General features: G+C 40.9%; 1 protein-coding gene across 2 annotated transcripts in view; it reads left to right on the forward strand.

Annotated features, from left to right (window-relative positions):
- The first annotated feature begins 319 nt into the window (after nt 1-319).
- Nucleotides 320-16,559, forward strand: part of USP46 (ubiquitin specific peptidase 46) — a 35,659-nt gene continuing 19,419 nt past the window's right edge. Inside the window, exons 1-3 of one of the 2 annotated variants that reach the window (XM_066316992.1) lie at nt 320-821; nt 13,877-13,957; nt 14,705-14,918. In XM_066316992.1, coding sequence (XP_066173089.1) covers nt 786-821; nt 13,877-13,957; nt 14,705-14,918 — 331 coding nt within the window. In that variant the 5' untranslated portion in view covers nt 320-785. Of the gene's footprint in view, nt 822-1,746; nt 1,927-13,876; nt 13,958-14,704; nt 14,919-16,559 lie in introns of those variants that run through there. The other variant, XM_066316994.1, reaches the window with a different exon arrangement.

Here is a 16,559-nt window from a genome sequence, read left to right on the forward strand (position 1 = left end):
TAGGTGGGGCGAGCATGTCCCAAAGCACCGTGCCGCCGTCACCGCCACACATCCCCACGTCCTCCTGCCCGCACTCTGCCTTCCTGTCCTTCACCCTGCAGCCACGGTATGGCTGTGTGCGCACCGAGGCCGGCTTTCTCAGCCCCGTGGCCATTACAGGCTCGGCGACTAAAGCCCCACGGTCCCTCCCGGGGGTCCGGTCCCGGGGGGCAGCGGGCGCAGCCCCTCCTCGGCCCCGCAGCGCATTGGCTGCGGCGGCGGCCGCCCCGCCGGGCCCGCTGGGTGCCCTGCGCCTGCCTCTGACCTTCCCTTTCCTTCCCTTCCCCGGCGCTGTCAGAGCGGATCAGCGGCTGCGGCTCTGCGATGGAGCGGCGAGCGGCAGCGGCAGCCGCCGGGAGAGGAGGAAGAGGAGGAGGAGGAGGAGGCAGGGAGAGATTAGCGCGGTGCCGGCTGGCGCAGAGGCGCGGCTGAGCGCTCCAGCGGGAGCCCGGGGCCCTGCGGACAGCGAGAGGCACAGGCGGAAGGAGCGGAGATGCGGCCGCTCTCCCCGCGCTGCTGAAGCTCCCGGGCACTCGCTCGGAGGAGGGAGGCCGGGAAGGTCCGTCCTTCTCGCTGCTCTGCGGGCGCAAAGGGTGCCTGTGCAGTCCCCTCCTCTCGCTTTTATCCCAGCCCCGGAGCAGGAGCCGCCGCCGCCCCCTATCCCTTCCTGCGCTCTTCCCACCATGAGCGGGGCTGTTTTCACCTTATAAAGATGGCGGTGTGGGATCGCTGCAACCTTTAGACTAATGACTGTCAGAAACATCGCCTCCATCTGTAATATGGTGAGTGCTGGCGGGGGCCGGGCGGCACAGCAGTCCCTGCGGGGGCCGGCTGGGGGCTGCCCCGGGGGCGCCGCCGAACCGCGCCGCTCCGTCCCTTGCCCCGGCGGCGGGGGAGGCGGGCAGGCTGCGCCGGGAAGTGCCTGGGATGGAGTTGGCCGGCGGAGAGTGACGATGTCCCGAGGAGTTTTCCTGGAGCAGCCGGGGCGTGGGCCGGGGAGGGACGGAGATGCAGAACCGGTGCGAGGCCCCCCCGGAGCGGGTCTGACCCCGGCCGAGGCGAGTTGCAGACGGAGCCGTGGCCAGCCCTTCCTCCCCCTGCCCTTCCTCCTGCCCTAATAATACTGCGAAAGGACCAAAGTTGGGTTCTGAATCCACGTTAAATCAGTGACTCTGTTTAACCCTCTCAGGCAGACACCCTGTGGTCTCCTAGGGCCAGGAACTTCCCAGCTTCCACAGAAAAGGAGGATGTTTAGATGCCTAATAACAGTCTATTGGATCCCTGATGCTAGTTGCCTGTTCGAGGAAGTCTTGGCTTTAGGGCTAACAGGGTTTAACTTGCACTGCATGCTGCTTGAAGAGGACTGGTGTTTGTAAAGCACACTTGAATCACTTAGCTTTCTCTAAACCACAATAGGCAATTAGGAGGGAATATTTATATTTTTGTTTGTTATCTTCAATTTGCTACTTTTCTCCCTGGGGAACAGTTGAAACGATGCTTTTCTGCATGGTGTTTGGGTTTAATTTTTATTCTAACAAACTTGGAGCATCTAAGTTGGTTTAGGTTTTTGAAAATTCTTGTTGGGAGGAGAAAAAGCTCAAACTTTGTCAAAGTCCTTGTCAAAGACTTTTTGATATAGTGAGACAGTAGCAAACTTGCCAAAGAAATGGTTGCATGCTAAGCTAACAGAAGAGAATCCTATTTTCGTTCATTTTGGTTTGGTTTTGGATTTTTTTTTTCCTGTATTTTTCACCCTTATTTCCAGGTTCTTCAAGAGCAGCCACACACAGCTGCCAGCTTCCCTCCATGTGGTACCCCAGCATGCCTTGTGCTGCTGATGCCACACATACCATTCATCTGCCCTGGAGAATGGAGCCTGTCTCTAGGGTAAGGCGATGGGCTCAGCCCCAGGCCTGGCTCCTGAAGGGTCTGAGTGAGGGTGTGGAGACTGCCAGCTTGTTCCCCTTCCATGTGTCCACCCTTCCACTTAAGTGGGATTTCTCTTTGGTTGCATATGAGATGCCTGGGAAATCCCATGCATAGTTTTGATTTGAACCTCAGTCCTCCTTTTGAAATTCTTGCTCTGAACTGCAAAGAGGGTGAATTGGTTCTAGGGTTAAAAGAACTAATACAAAATCTGGATTTGAGGTATAATAACCTGGGTGCTCACCTTTCTTTACCAACAGTAACTAGTTTTCTGAAATTTTCATTGTTCTTATGATTTCCAGTCCGGCAAGCCACAAATACTGCAAAGAGAGGTTCAGAAAATGGTACAGGACTGAGGAGAAAACCCAGGTGCACTAACCTTCTCTCTGAGGCAGGCTCCAGTTTTTGCTGCTGATTAACAGTGGATGTGATGCCTTGCAAACTGTATAAAAGAGCACCACATGAAGGGAAGCTGGAGACTCAGGGGTGGATGTAAGACCTTGGCATATCACACTAGGAACTCTGATTTTTTCATGTGCTTCAGACAGATGTACTTGTATGCAGCACATTTCTTCCAAAGACTGAACAGATTCACAGCAGAACTGAAGAGGTTGTAATGATGTGCTGCTCAGCTGTCATTGCCAGTATTTCCTGCAAAAGTGGAATCTTAGGGATGGAGAGACTGGAGGGAAGAAGGAGAGCCCCAAGCAGAAAAGGCATACAAGCATTCATACTTCAAGGCAGTTCTAGCTCATGGTACTGTGACAGAAGGTGCAGTCGATTTAATGTTAATGATGTTTCAAGGCTCCATATTCCACGAGGTCTGTGCACTTAGCTTATAGAGATGCTGTGTTGTGTTGGTCACATTTAGTTTTCTCTGGAAAACCCTCATGAACTGGAAGTTCTCTTAGGCAAAAACAGGAGTTTTCAGACAGCTACAAGAATTTGGGGCTGTAAAAGAAATACAAAGTCTTGCAAGTATTGGTAATATTGCATTATGGCTCCTCCAAAAATGTGTCCACTCTGATGAGGTGATGGACTTGAACTCACTGATCTTTAGGAGCAATTACAACCTTCCAGAAGACTAGAGGTAAAAAAGTAAATCTTTTGCCTTTTTAAAACCTAAATATTTGCTAGTTTGATTTAGGACATCTGTAGAAATCTATCTAGAAAGATGCTGAGATTCCCAGACCTTGTTCCTGCACTACAGTGCTTGAAAACTGAGCTACTGACAATTTGTGGACTAAGAAAAAATTGTGTAGTTCTTCAGTAAGATAATATGTTTTTCTATATAATGATATATAACAGTAGGTTTCTAAGTTTTTTAACCTGGTTGAACTCAGTAATTTCAAAAAAAGGTGTTCTGGTCTTTATTTTTTTCCTATTCCACTTGAGACTGTTCACATAGGGGTTTTGGTTTTTGAAAAAATGCCCCCAAAATCCAAATGGTGATGTCTGGTTGATTTTCAGGGGTGGCAGGGGGAGTAGGGGAAAAGAGAGAGTGGGAGTAATTGGTCCTGAAATACTTGCCCCTCCCTGAATGCAACTTAGATTATGTTTTCAATGGTTGTCTTTCTTGACAAAGTTTTTTGTGTGTGTTTGTCCAGTGTTTGCTCTCACGTCCTGAAAGGGAAAAAAAAGACTGAAATTTACCTGAATTAATTTGAAAACCTGGCTAGCCAGCATTTCTGGATGTATGTTTGCTATTAAGTTGACTGCCTGATATTTGGTATCTTGGGGTGTAATTTTGATCTCCTAAAGATGGTAGAGATTGTTTGTCCTTTCAGGAAGGATCAAAACAAGTGTAGTGAAGCAAGAAAGACAGGGACAGTGTTTAACTCACTTGCAAATGATACTTAGTGCTATATATTCACTGGATAAGCTCTCACATGCTGAGACAGACACAGTAGGAACTAGCCAGTAAGAGAAAAAATATTTGGCGGGGGAAGTTCCCACTTGGCACATTTACTTGTAGTAAATATTTAAATGCACAACTTTCTAGAATTAAACAAAATTCCTCTATTGTCTTTTACCAGTTCTGTCCCCTAAGTTGTAATAATAGCAATAGTTCTAGTTATTATTCATTGATTTACTTAATTAGAACTTAGAGCTAAAACTTGTTCTGGATGGGTGGAGGGGATGAAGGCAACTGTGCCTGAAGGAGTCAGTGGGATTCGTATGTGGGGATGATGGCCATTTTCACTGAGAAGGGGGGCCTGGTCCCCAGGATGTTCAACTTACCTGCCCTTCAGCCCCTGTAAAAGCTCATTCACTCTGTCTTGCACATCATGTTCACCACTGAGGGATGTATGCAATAGGCATCATCTGTATACCTGCCTCACAAAGAGGTTGTTATCTTTTTTGTGGGGCAGGCACAATAGATGTGAAGGAGCATATATACATTGAAAAAACTCTATTTGAGGGAATACCAACAGCCTTGTGACACTTGTAGACTGCAGGCACCAACTAGGGCTGTGATGTAGCCCCTACAATGCTGTAATTCTCTCTCTGTATTGTTCCTGGGAAATAACCCAATGACTCAAGCTCCAAACGCTGGTTCAAAGGTAGACAGGCATGCTGGCATTTCATGCTTACTGAAATCCTCTGCAGTGTGTTTCTCTGTTGGTGAGCTTTAGGTACAGCCTTGGGCTCTGAGTTCAGCTTCATGCTGCAGCTGTGGCCTGGGGATATTACTGTTATGTGCAGTGAAGGACATCTAACCATTTCTGAATGTATTGACATACATTTATACTGATCTGGCTAACAAGCTCTGTGGACCATATTTCTCTCTTTTTATAATTATTTTGAGAACAGGTATTAATTCCTCCCCTTTCATAATTTTGTAATAGTATTTCAAATATTCCAATTAGAGCTTTGTAGTGTTTTGACAATTAATAAACAGAATAATCTAAACACATTCAGATTTCTGATACAAGGCATCACCTGAGATACCTCACAGTTAGTCCTGGTAGTTGTTGTATAGATATCCTTTGGGAAAAACATTGCAGTTCCTTGGATTAATTTTGGAATTTCATCTTACTCTTTCTTCTCATAGTCTCATGAGTTTCAGAAAAATAGCTGGTTTTCTGCATGAAAACATTCACATAATTCATCAGGAATTATGTGAACACCTGTGAATTTCATTTTAAAATAAACTAACTAGCAAATGAACAAAGAACTTCTAACCATCCTACAAACTGGTTGTAGAGAAAAACCATACAAGCCTAGGAGTCTCTACATTCAGGAAATAAGTGTTGGAAATTTTTTTCTGTTTAGTAATAGCATGATTTTAGAGAACTCATTGCAGGATTTGTTTGTGTATAGGGCATTGGCAGAATGAAGACAAACTACAAACAGATTTGAAAAATACAAAAAAACCCCCTACAATTTTAATGCTGTGAAAATACTAAAATCCTATTTCATACAGGAATAAAAATATTATTAGTTTACAGGAATGATCACTATGATTTTCAATTGGATTTATTAATTTGGACAACCTGTAGTGTATATGTATTCATATCTTATGTATATTCCCATGAATACATATAAAGGCAAAATAATACATACCAGACAATAAAAACAGTTATCTGAAGGCATATTTAGATTGATAAAGGAAAATAATCTGATAAGATTAGAGAGTTCAAGTAATGCAGCTTTAGAAGCACAGTCTCAAGAATGTAAAATTTCAATGACATATAAAATATAGAAACAAAAAATATGAAAAATATGGAGAATATGAAGCCAAATCACTGGAATAACTTTCTGAAGTAATGAGAATCTTGAGAGTATGACTGACAAATGGGTACTGGACTAACAGACAGAAAGTATGCATTCCATCAAAAGATGAATGGAAGTCCACGAAGGTATTTTTTTATTGGATAGAGGAACATATATTGGAATGAGAAACATCCTAATATATCATCCCCAAAGTATAACCTCAAGTAATGGCTGAGCCTTGTCTTCCATGAATACCTTTTAATGGCTAAAGTGGTTATTATGTACTTATTAGAAGTTTAGAAACTAAGCACAAAAGGACAATTCATGAACACGATGTGTAGTGTACAGTGTGTTTCTTTTATATGTAGTCTTTGGCTTCATGTTGCTGAATTAAGAGTAAACCAGTGGTTATGCCAAACACCTCAATTAAGGAATTTCTCAGTTATAGCTCAGCAAGGCTGAGTGAATCTGAATTGTGGAAGAGATGACATTAAAAGCAGACTCTGGACCCTGATTAACTGTGTGTGGTGGCAAGTACCACATAGCAGGTGAGGTTCTTCTGATGGATTTGAAGAGCCACAGTCTGTGGAGTCTAAGTCCTGGCCAGTCAGAGAAGCCATCAGCCAATTCTCTTCTGCTAACCTTCCTTTAGCCTCAGAAACTGTTCTTGGTTGGCTGTTTTATAGATACACTTACATACATTTATGTACATTCTGTACTTAGCACCCCAGGAGATCAGTGCTTCTGGGGAAGAAATATTCTCACTGTCAGGACTCCACTGTAAGCATGTTCTTGGGTTTGCTCAGCCCTTGCAGAAAAAGTTGTTGTGCTGAGGGTTTCAAAGCAGCTGTTACTGGATATTGGATGTTTCAGTTATTTAATTTGATTTTTTTATTTCACAATTAATGGCCTTGTAACAGCTGTATATAAAGTATGCTTGGACAATAAAGTTTCCAGCTGTCCACTGAATATGATGAACCTGTGTTATTTCTGATGTAGATCAGCCAAAGCTGGAGATTTCCAATGATAGGGACTACATCACATTTCCTAATGTCTTACTGGAATCTACTTTACAGTAATTTGAACTTGGTACTTCTCATCTTGTCCATTGCTGAGACCAAGAACAAACTAGTTCCTTTCTGTGAGAAACTGTAGAGTTGAACGTATTGTCATGCCCTTTCCTGCATTATGCAGCCTTTTCTGTCTTATGCAACACAACCCCATTCAACCCTTTTTTACATATAGGTCACTTTTCTCTAGAGTTGAGTCTTCCATTTTGACTGGCTTCTTTTGGATTCTTTCCAGTTACCTTTATCTTCCCTGGATGTAAGATGTGTTATCGCTGACAAGTTAAACAGGAAAGTTACTTTAATATCTTTGTACACAACCACCTGCAAGAATTCATTATGTTGTCAACATTTGTTGTGGTGGTTTTGGGGATTTTTTTTTTTTTAGAAAACACTGCAAACTTCTGGCTTATTCATCTTACACTACACCAAGACTTCCCTTTTTTTTTTTTTTTTTCCTAAAACAGTAGTACTTTAGTCAGCAGTTTCCCCTTTTGTACATGGTGATTCTTCTCTTCGTGTGCAGAATCTTGCACTTGTCTCAGCTCCTTAGAGGATTTTTCTAAAAGAAAAAATACTGCCAAGATTTTTTTTAAGTCTAAACCTGTCCTGTAACATAGCTGCAGCCCTCACTGCTCACCTTGTATGGAGATTTAAGGAACATATTCCTACTTCTGGCTCCAGGTTATCAGAGTATTCCAGCTGATGCAGCTGTGATGAAGTTTAGAAGGTGCCTTGTTTTAAAATGCTCAGAGGCACCACATATGCAGTCTATGTGGGCTAGACAAAAATGTTACTGAAGAAGTTAATAGTTTGTAAGCAAGTCTTAGTTTTGTTTTGATTCATGAGACCATCTTGATGCTATGTGTTCTGAAGAAGGAAACTGGCCAAAACCAATGGTTTTGCTACTTCTTCCAGCAAAAGCCTGGGTGTCACTAATTCAGGAACAACTAAGAACAATTATCTGGGGATACAGACAGACTCACAAGAGAATATAAAGAATACTGAGTTGCAGTTCAGTAAAAGCTGTCTAATCTGGAAAGTTTAAAGGTCAATATTTTTAAAAAATTATTTATGGATATAAACTCTGGACTGGCAGCACTTCACTGGAACCTCACTTGCAGTACTTGGTTGCTTTGTGCTTTGAGAAAACCAAGTTTATCAGCTATTGAAGACTGAGTACCTTAAAAACTTTGTGCAATGTTTTAAGTGGTTCAGGATTTCAGGTCTTGCAATTTTTATCTGTTTCTTGGAAACCACACAGTGAAGGGCTGAAGTTATTTGTGGTATATGCTATACTTAGACCTGTAAATAGAGATAGTTTAGTGTAGCCAGAAAGAAAAAAGGTTAGGCCTCTCCTTTCAAGCTCTTATAATTTGCCTTAATGATCAGAAGACTCTTTGGAAGAAACATACAAAAATAATTTATTTAGATACATTTTAATAAATCATCTTTCCTAAAAAAATTTGAATACACAGTGGTTTTTCAGTCAGTCAAGGTTCTTTTGCTGTTTACTATGATCCCCTGTGTGTTTTCATAGAATCATCTCTTTCCTCTTCTTCATGTGGTAAAAAAACCCAAAATAGCTTTGCTGGAGGAACAAAAAGCATTTTTTCAAGAATGAAGAGAGAGCTAATCTGGTTAAATTCAACCATCTTCTGGAACTTACACTTAAAAAAACCCAAAAACCAGAAATGTTCCAGGTTTGGCATTTAATATCTATGAGTTTTTGAGAAGGCTGCTTTGGCTATTTCAGTTACCATCATATCTCTCTGAAAGTTGAGATTGTTCCTGAGGATAGCCAAAGTCCAGCACTGGGGACAGGTGATGCATCTTTTGAAGGCAGCTGCATCTATGCTGCATGCTGTGCTACTGCTAGCACTCCTTTTACTCTAGATTCTTTGTGTTGCTTCTGGCAGCTAATTTCGGGTTTTATATACAGTTGCCTCCTCTCTTTTGAGTTATCCATCACTGTCATTTGTTGGCCAGGAAGCCTCCCCCATCTTTATCTTCTTTTTTTCCTTCTCTTCCATGTGCTGTGCCTTCCAAAATCCTTAAACTCAGGCTGCCGAACCCTGAAGCCATTTCTATTTTTACTATGATTCCTCCTCTACCAGCCCAAACATCACTGCTAGTTTGTCTTAAGTCTTCAGTTTCTCCCTTCAGGAAACTATCATGTTGCTCTCACTTTCCCTGAACACTAAGGAAAAAGAAATCTAGTCTATAATTGTATATGATCCAAAACCCTTTGTCATGAACAGGCCATCTTCCTTCATTGATCTCTTGCTCTTCATGTATTTAAGTTTCTGGTTTAATTATTCAGTTTTTACATGGTTTTCCCTTATATTTTTTTAGATTTTCTTGTGAATAAGATTTTTTTTTTTGTCTTTGTACAGACATGTTTTTCTGTACAAAGAAAAATTTAATTAATTTTACATTTTTCATACTGTGTTTCTGTTTATTTAGTGATGCCCACTTAATAGGCGGCTTATGAAAAGTCTTTATTTCTTTATTGTATTCATTTACTTTAAACTAAACAAATGCATATTTCTAGAAAGTAGTGCCATTTTTATAGCTCTGTCACAGTACAAAGTTTAGTCTGATTTGCTGTCTTCTGTTGACACTATCTTTCATATTAACTCTTGTCCATTTCTCATCCTCCATAGAATAATTATATTTAGATATTTCTTTTCTAAAAAAACAAAGAAAATAATTCTTTTGCTAATTGTGTTTTAATGAACTAATCTGATGACTTCTTTTTTATCTTGAAGTTGTTTGGGTTTTTTAATACATGCTAAAGTGTAAAGGAACAGCAGGTTGGGTGGTTTTTTTTTTTTTACCTAATCTGTTTCATGTGGTGCAAAGCACAAACGAAACTCTTAGCAACATTGTCAGAAATTTCAACTGAACAGAAAAGCAGCAGTCTCATTCTTTGAAAGGCCTAGGGCAAAATAACAAGAGGAAAAAATATAGGTCATATGGGCCAAATGTTTTTGGGAGCCATGCTGTGGCAAAGATTTTGGCCTGAATTGACCTGTGCTTGGCTATGTCTCCAGCTGTGTCTTTGCCATTTTACGAGGGCTGAATACTGATTGTAGAATTAAGTGGTAAAACGGAGAAATCAAGGTTCCAACAGCACAGAATGCACAGCAGGAGTTTCCAGGTTGACCTAGTTCTCACTCTCATAAGGTCTGGATACCTCAGTCACTCCACTGCATTTCCCTCACTAGCATTCTCTTTTATGAAGAAGCCAGTCTCCTTTACTGTGATATGACTTTATTTAATACTCCCAAATCCCACTTCCTTGGCTTATGCCGCCTCTTTTCATTTCAGGCTCTGTAGCTACACTGCTGCTCCTGCATATTTTTATGGAACTACAGTAGATTCAGCTGTGGTAGGATACTTCTAGCTGAAGCATTTATAAACCCATGAAGAGTGGTTGCATTAAAATGTTTGAGCAAGTTTTCACTGTAGAAGTAATCAAAATGACTTGCTGGGAGTGAGAGCAAACACAAACATACTGAAAACCAAGCTAAATAGTCATTGATGACGTTTGCTGTAGATTAACATCAGTAGACTAACTAATATATTTTCTGTTTGATATGGTTGATGTAAACTGTATTCTGAACCATCTTTAACACATCCCTAATAATATATTTTTTCCAGTTTAAACGTGGTTTGGGAGTACAGTTTCTGGTATACTTACTTGGAAAATTTTTCCTTCTTCTGTCCTCATATCAACTGCTTTTTGAGGAGATTTCTTACGCAAAACAAGTAATTTATATGCAATATGGTATGGTTTGAGTTTTACTAAGTAGCCTGCCTACATTTTTTTCTCCATATAAGGAATATATCCTTCTTTGAAGAATCAGATCTCTGTGCTTCTTGCCCATGTTCCTAGACTTCTTTTTCAATGGATTTAGCAGTATCTTTTTGGAGAGCTCAGACTAAATCAGACTGAAATTGCCTTTGATACAAGACTCTACTCCTAATGAAGTCTGAGTGGGTTATGCCAGTTTACTCAAAGATTGAATTTAGCCTCACTGTTTTGTTGGGTCACTGGCACGCTGTATTTTATTTTATATTGCAACAGCCAAGGCCTGGTTTTGGAGAGGTAAAAAAGTTCCATGATGAGATGTTATTAATCACGTGTTTTTTTAAACAGCAGATATTTTGGAAATTCACATGTAATGTAAAGGTTTTATATGAAGATTGGTTGGTATACATCATGAATTTGTTTGGTTTTCTGTGATAATTTTGTTTAGTAAATCCTGTTTTTTCTCTTTCTCACAATATTTACAAGAAAAATCAAATATGAGAAAGGGTTTGTCCAACTATCTGGCATCCTCTGAAGTAAGAAACCCTGGCCCTGGAGGAAAGGCAAATGAGTAATGTAGGAGCAACTAGTTAGCAGAGCACTTGTATCATATTTATCTGACAGAATACACTAACCTGTAGTTTATGAAAGAGTAGGATGTTACTTTTTAGAGATAGTATTTTCCATGAACTGTAAAGGAGGAATTTATTTCAGTGTGGTTTTCAGTGTTTCCTACAAAACTGAAAACACACATTTCATTTTTATTTTAGGGAACTTGATTGTAATGTTAAAAGTGTATTCAAAGCAAACATTTGCTTTGATCTGAATGCTGTACAATGAGTATTAATATGGAGATGTTTCTCCTCAGAAGCTGTATTAATCTTCTGTAGTCATGTTTCTCTTCTGTCAGACAAGGTTTTGAGGGTACCAGTGGCTGTTTGCTTCACTGCTAATATCAGATAGGCAAATATTTATCAGTCTCTTCCCTTTTGGAATACTTTGATGAATATGTGCCTCTTTGGCAAGGCTGACTTTCCAAGTAATGAAACTAATCTTCATATGAGACTTACATAATTATCACACTGTCATCTCTGTTGAATGGTAGCCAATAATTGCTTTGTATCAATCAATCTTTTTTTCCAAGTTCCTCGCCAAGGCTTAGCAGAGTCTGGTGAGAGCATATACCCCTTATGAAGCTTTTCATGGAGACTTGTGCTTTTAAAGTCCTTCAGTCTCAAAGGGATTTTCTGAGAAGTAACGAACACTTGGTCTAAGCAATGAACTCTATGTATGTGAGAGAACGGAAAAAGATCTGAGAGGGGGATGTGGAATGTGAAATATGAAATCTTTGGAGCTTTTCTGGAACCTGCCAACTTAAAGGAGATGTTTTACTTTCAAGGCTTGAAAATCCTCAAAGAGCACCTGTGTTGAGTTTCACACTGCTAATTCTGTTGACTAAATATTCTTTTAATGAACTGACATGAAATAATAATCTAATTTGGCAAGCACTGCTGAGGGTAGGTGCAGTGAGGAAACCAAAATCAGGCCTTGAGGAGAAGATGGGGGAGATGAGAATTCTAAATCTGATTACCAATTACTTTGAAAATCTTAGTTGATGAAGTTTTAAGAAATGTCTACCTTGACTCCACCAAGGCTTATCACTGTCTCTCACAATTTGCCTATGTCTCTCATAGGCAAATTCAAGAAGTGTGGACTGGATGAGTGGACAGTGAGAGATGGATTGAGAACAGGCTGATCCTAGAGAGTCACTATCAGTGACATGGGATCTGTTTGAAGGCCTGACACTAGTGGTGCCCCCCACAATTCAATATTGGGAATTGTTTAACTTGCTCATTAATGATTTAGATGAAGGATCAGAGACACCCACAGCAGGTCTGCTGATGGCACAAAGCAGGAGGAGCAGCCAATACCCCAGAGGGTTGTGCAGCCCTTCAGAAGGGCCTTGACAGGCTGGAGAGATGAGCAGAAAGGAAATTCAGTGAAGGCAAGTGCAGGGTCCTGCACCTGGGGAGGAGTAACTGCATGCACCAGCACAGGCTGGGGACCCTCTGGAAAGCAGCTCTGGGGAAAAGGACCTGGGAGTCCTTGTGGACAGAACGCTGTCCATGAGCTAGCAGTGTCCTTGTCACCAAGAACACCAGTGGTGCCCTGGGGTCCATCAGGAAGGGCACTGCCAGCAGGCTGAGGGAGGTGACCCTGCCCCTCTGCTCAGCCCTGGGGAGGCCACATCAGGAGTGCCGTGTCCAGCTCTGGGCTCCACAGGACAAGAGAGACATGGAGCTCCTGGAGCAGGTCCAGTGAAGAGCAACAAAAATGGTTAAGGGATTGGAGCATCTCTGTTGTGAGGAAAGGCTGGGGGAGCTGGGCCTGTTCAGCCCAGAAGAGACACTTGAGGGGGAACTCATCAACGTCTCTAAGTATCTGAAGTGAAAGTGTCAGAGGGTGGAACCAAGCTTATAATGTGTATAGGAGTGATGACATTTGCTTTGACAGCACTCTACTTTACTTACTTAGTAATTTAAGCTTGTTCAAAAAAGGGCATTTTATTATACCAGAATGACAGGTAACATACCAAACAAGTGGTTGTACTTTAGACCAGCAGTTACCTAAACAACTTTGGTGTTGGAGTGAAGATACAGCCGAACATAACCAGCCACACTAGGGCGGTGAATAAGAGATCTGACATTCTTGGATTGAATTTATGTGTTAGATAGGACAGATCAACAGGTGTATTACACTTGCTTCTAGCATCTGTGATGTTGTTAGAACTGTGTACCAATCTGAAGCCCGAGTATTGTTACAGGCTGATGATTAATTACGAGGGATTCGGAGGAGTCTCAGTAAGGTTAGAAAACCTGCCTTCCATCTGGGAACAGGTTTTTAGGGTTGTACTTAAGATCAACTGCTGTCTTTGTGAGACAAGAGGGTAATGGGATCCAGATGACCACGTACACAGTAAAAACAGGGGGGAGGTGGGTGTGGGAAGAACCACTGCTGTGACCTGTTCACTTCTAGTAATTTATTACTGGAGGGTCCATGCCAGGCCAGCTCCACTATCCAGATTTACAAATATTTTTAGTGGCTCGTGAGACTGTTGTGCTTGCCTATCAGTAAGACAGTTAGCTTGGTTAATCATAGCTAAAAGGAAAGAATTCTTCTCAGTCTTGATACTGTCTATAATTTTACTTTAGAATTTTAATATTCTAAATAATTTCTTCCTTTTTAAATTGTTGTTGGTTTGGTTTGGGGTTTAACTTTTTTTGTTCTTGTTTTTTTTTCTTTTGTATAGGGCACCAATGCCTCTGCTCTGGAAAAAGACATTGGCCCAGAGCAGTTTCCAATCAATGAACACTACTTTGGATTGGTCAATGTAAGTACCATTTTGATGTTACTTGAAATTTGCTTTGTTCTTTGGTTTTGTTTTGTTTTTCTCTCTCCCCTACTTTTATCAATCTTATTCTAATGCAGGGTTGTATTTTTTTTAAGTGCTGCTCATGTTGCAATTTTAGGCAAAGTGGGTTGCAAAACTGTATGAGATGTTTGAAGATGGCTTCATACACCCCCAGAGAGAACAGTTCTATGAATATTTCCAGGGGTTAGAACATGCACTTAAATAAAATTAAAAGTCTATTTTAGCTGTGAAATAGGAGGGAGGAAGTGATGAAAATATGTACAAGTTTAGGTACAGCATCTTGCACTGGCAGCTCTTAAGAGGAGCTTTTTTATTTGACCAAGGAGAAAATGACTGAGAAGAGTGTTTAATCACTTGTTTGTTCCCATAGAAATTATATAGATACAGCAATTTTATCCATTGAATATATATTAGTCATTCTGCTACTGAGCAATAAGAGAGAACCCAGAAATGGAAATAAATTTAATGAAATCCACTACAATAAATTCATTCCTTATAAGTGGATACCTTTTCTTTGTACCCTAGTTAACTTAGAACACCACAGTTTTTCCATGAAGTGTCATGGTGGGTGTGGAAATATATTTCTACTGCAACTACATGGCAAAAGGGCTGGTTTGTGACAGTGACAGGAGTCAGAATTTCAAGGAACAGCTAGTTTTGTTGTGATGCACAAGGATTAAGCTTGTTTTTAATTTTGCATGGCAGTTTGGGAACACCTGCTACTGTAACTCCGTGCTGCAGGCACTTTATTTTTGCCGGCCATTTCGGGAAAATGTATTATCATACAAGGCCCAACAGAAAAAGAAGGAAAACCTCTTGACTTGCCTGGCAGATCTTTTCCACAGTATTGCTACTCAGAAGAAAAAAGTTGGAGTTATTCCACCAAAGAAGTTCATATCACGGTTACGAAAAGAGAATGGTAAGTGTAAAAGTGAAGTCCTCTAGGGTATTCATGCATTGATCAAAAAAGTATAAATAAATATTGAGCAATGTGGTCATATTAATCAGAAATACAGGTTAGATTTGTAAATTGCTTTTAGTACTTTGTGGGGTGTATTATTATTTTAGTGTCTATGTATACAATAATGTGCTTTAAAAAAAGAAAAAAAACCCAACCAGATTTCATAGGCTCCCAGAGGTGTGTGAATTAGTGATGTTTTCACACCATGGTGGGCCAGACCTTACTGTAGAGTGAGCTAGGGCCGGGAATAGGGTGACACTGCTGTAATTTCAAATTGTTTTCTTGTGAAGTATGGCAGAGAGAAACATTGAGGGGAGCTGGCAGCGTAGAAACTGTGTGACATAGGAAGGCTGCAGGCACCACCAACTCCAGAACACCTTGGAGGAAAAGGAACTGGGTACGTGTGGGGTGGTCAATCAACCACACAGCAGCTGCTACTCTGGTTCTTGGAAGTGGTGGACACAGTCTTTGTAAAGCATCAGACCCCTTTTGACCATGAAGTTGTCACCAGCATATACCTAATCTTGTAGTAGTTCTTTCTAAGGGATATGAGAAACGTCTTGAGATAGAGAAGCCTGTCACAGCTCCATTTTGGCCTGGATTCATATTGCTGTGGATGGTATTCTTAGGAACAAAGGGGCTTTGAATGAAGAGACAAAGTATGAGTCAAACACCTGGAAGAAATTGCTTCCTGGTGACAGGATATAAATGGGCAGACTGTTCGTTTCAGAGCACACACTTGAAACCATGAAAAAGTTAACTCTGAGTCATCTAGTGATAAATGCTCCCACACTGTTGGGGATCACTTGTAAAGACTGGATCTTATGTTTTCAGCTTTTTAAAATTAGGGTCAGAGTCAGTGTGTATTATGCTTATATGTCCAGGCTAGACACTACAAAGCCAAGGATCCTTTACAATATTTTCTAAAGAAATCTACATGAACTTTTTCAGGAGCAGGAGGATAAAAATACACATTTCTGGGAACACACATTCTTTTTCCTTTGACATGGTGAGCAAGTTAAGCCTTTACTGGTGAAATCTACTAAATGTTCACTGGGATATTTTCCCCTCTTCCTGAAAGCATTTTGTATTGAACAGGACAAGTCTTTTCTCATCAGACTTGTGTGTGAAAAATGAGCTTTGCTAGGTGATGTTGTTATTATTACTTGAACTGAGTTAACCTTCATTGGTTATTATTACTACTTGAAGTGAGTTAACCTTGACTGGCTGCCAGGTGCCCACCAAGCCTGTCTCTCACTCCTCGTCTCAGCAGGGCAGGGGATGAAGATAAGAGGAAAAAACCTCATGAGCTGAGATCAAAATTGTTTAAAAAAACCACAAAACTAGCTAAAAGTTACATGAGAAACAAAGGAAAACCAAAGGAGATTTATTCTCTACCTCACATCAACAGATGATTTTCAGCTACTACATGGGACAGATGATTTTCAGCTATTACCTGGGACATAGGGCCTTGGCATGTGTAGAAGTTTGCTTGGAAGAGATGTATCTTAATGATGAAAACCCACTCATCTTTCTCTTACATTTTAGTGATGGACATAAAGTCACATAGCATAAAATATGACTTTGGCCAGTGTGAGT

This window comes from Sylvia atricapilla, chromosome 4 (assembly GCF_009819655.1).
Source record: "Sylvia atricapilla isolate bSylAtr1 chromosome 4, bSylAtr1.pri, whole genome shotgun sequence".
NCBI classification, from domain to species: domain Eukaryota; kingdom Metazoa; phylum Chordata; class Aves; order Passeriformes; family Sylviidae; genus Sylvia; species Sylvia atricapilla.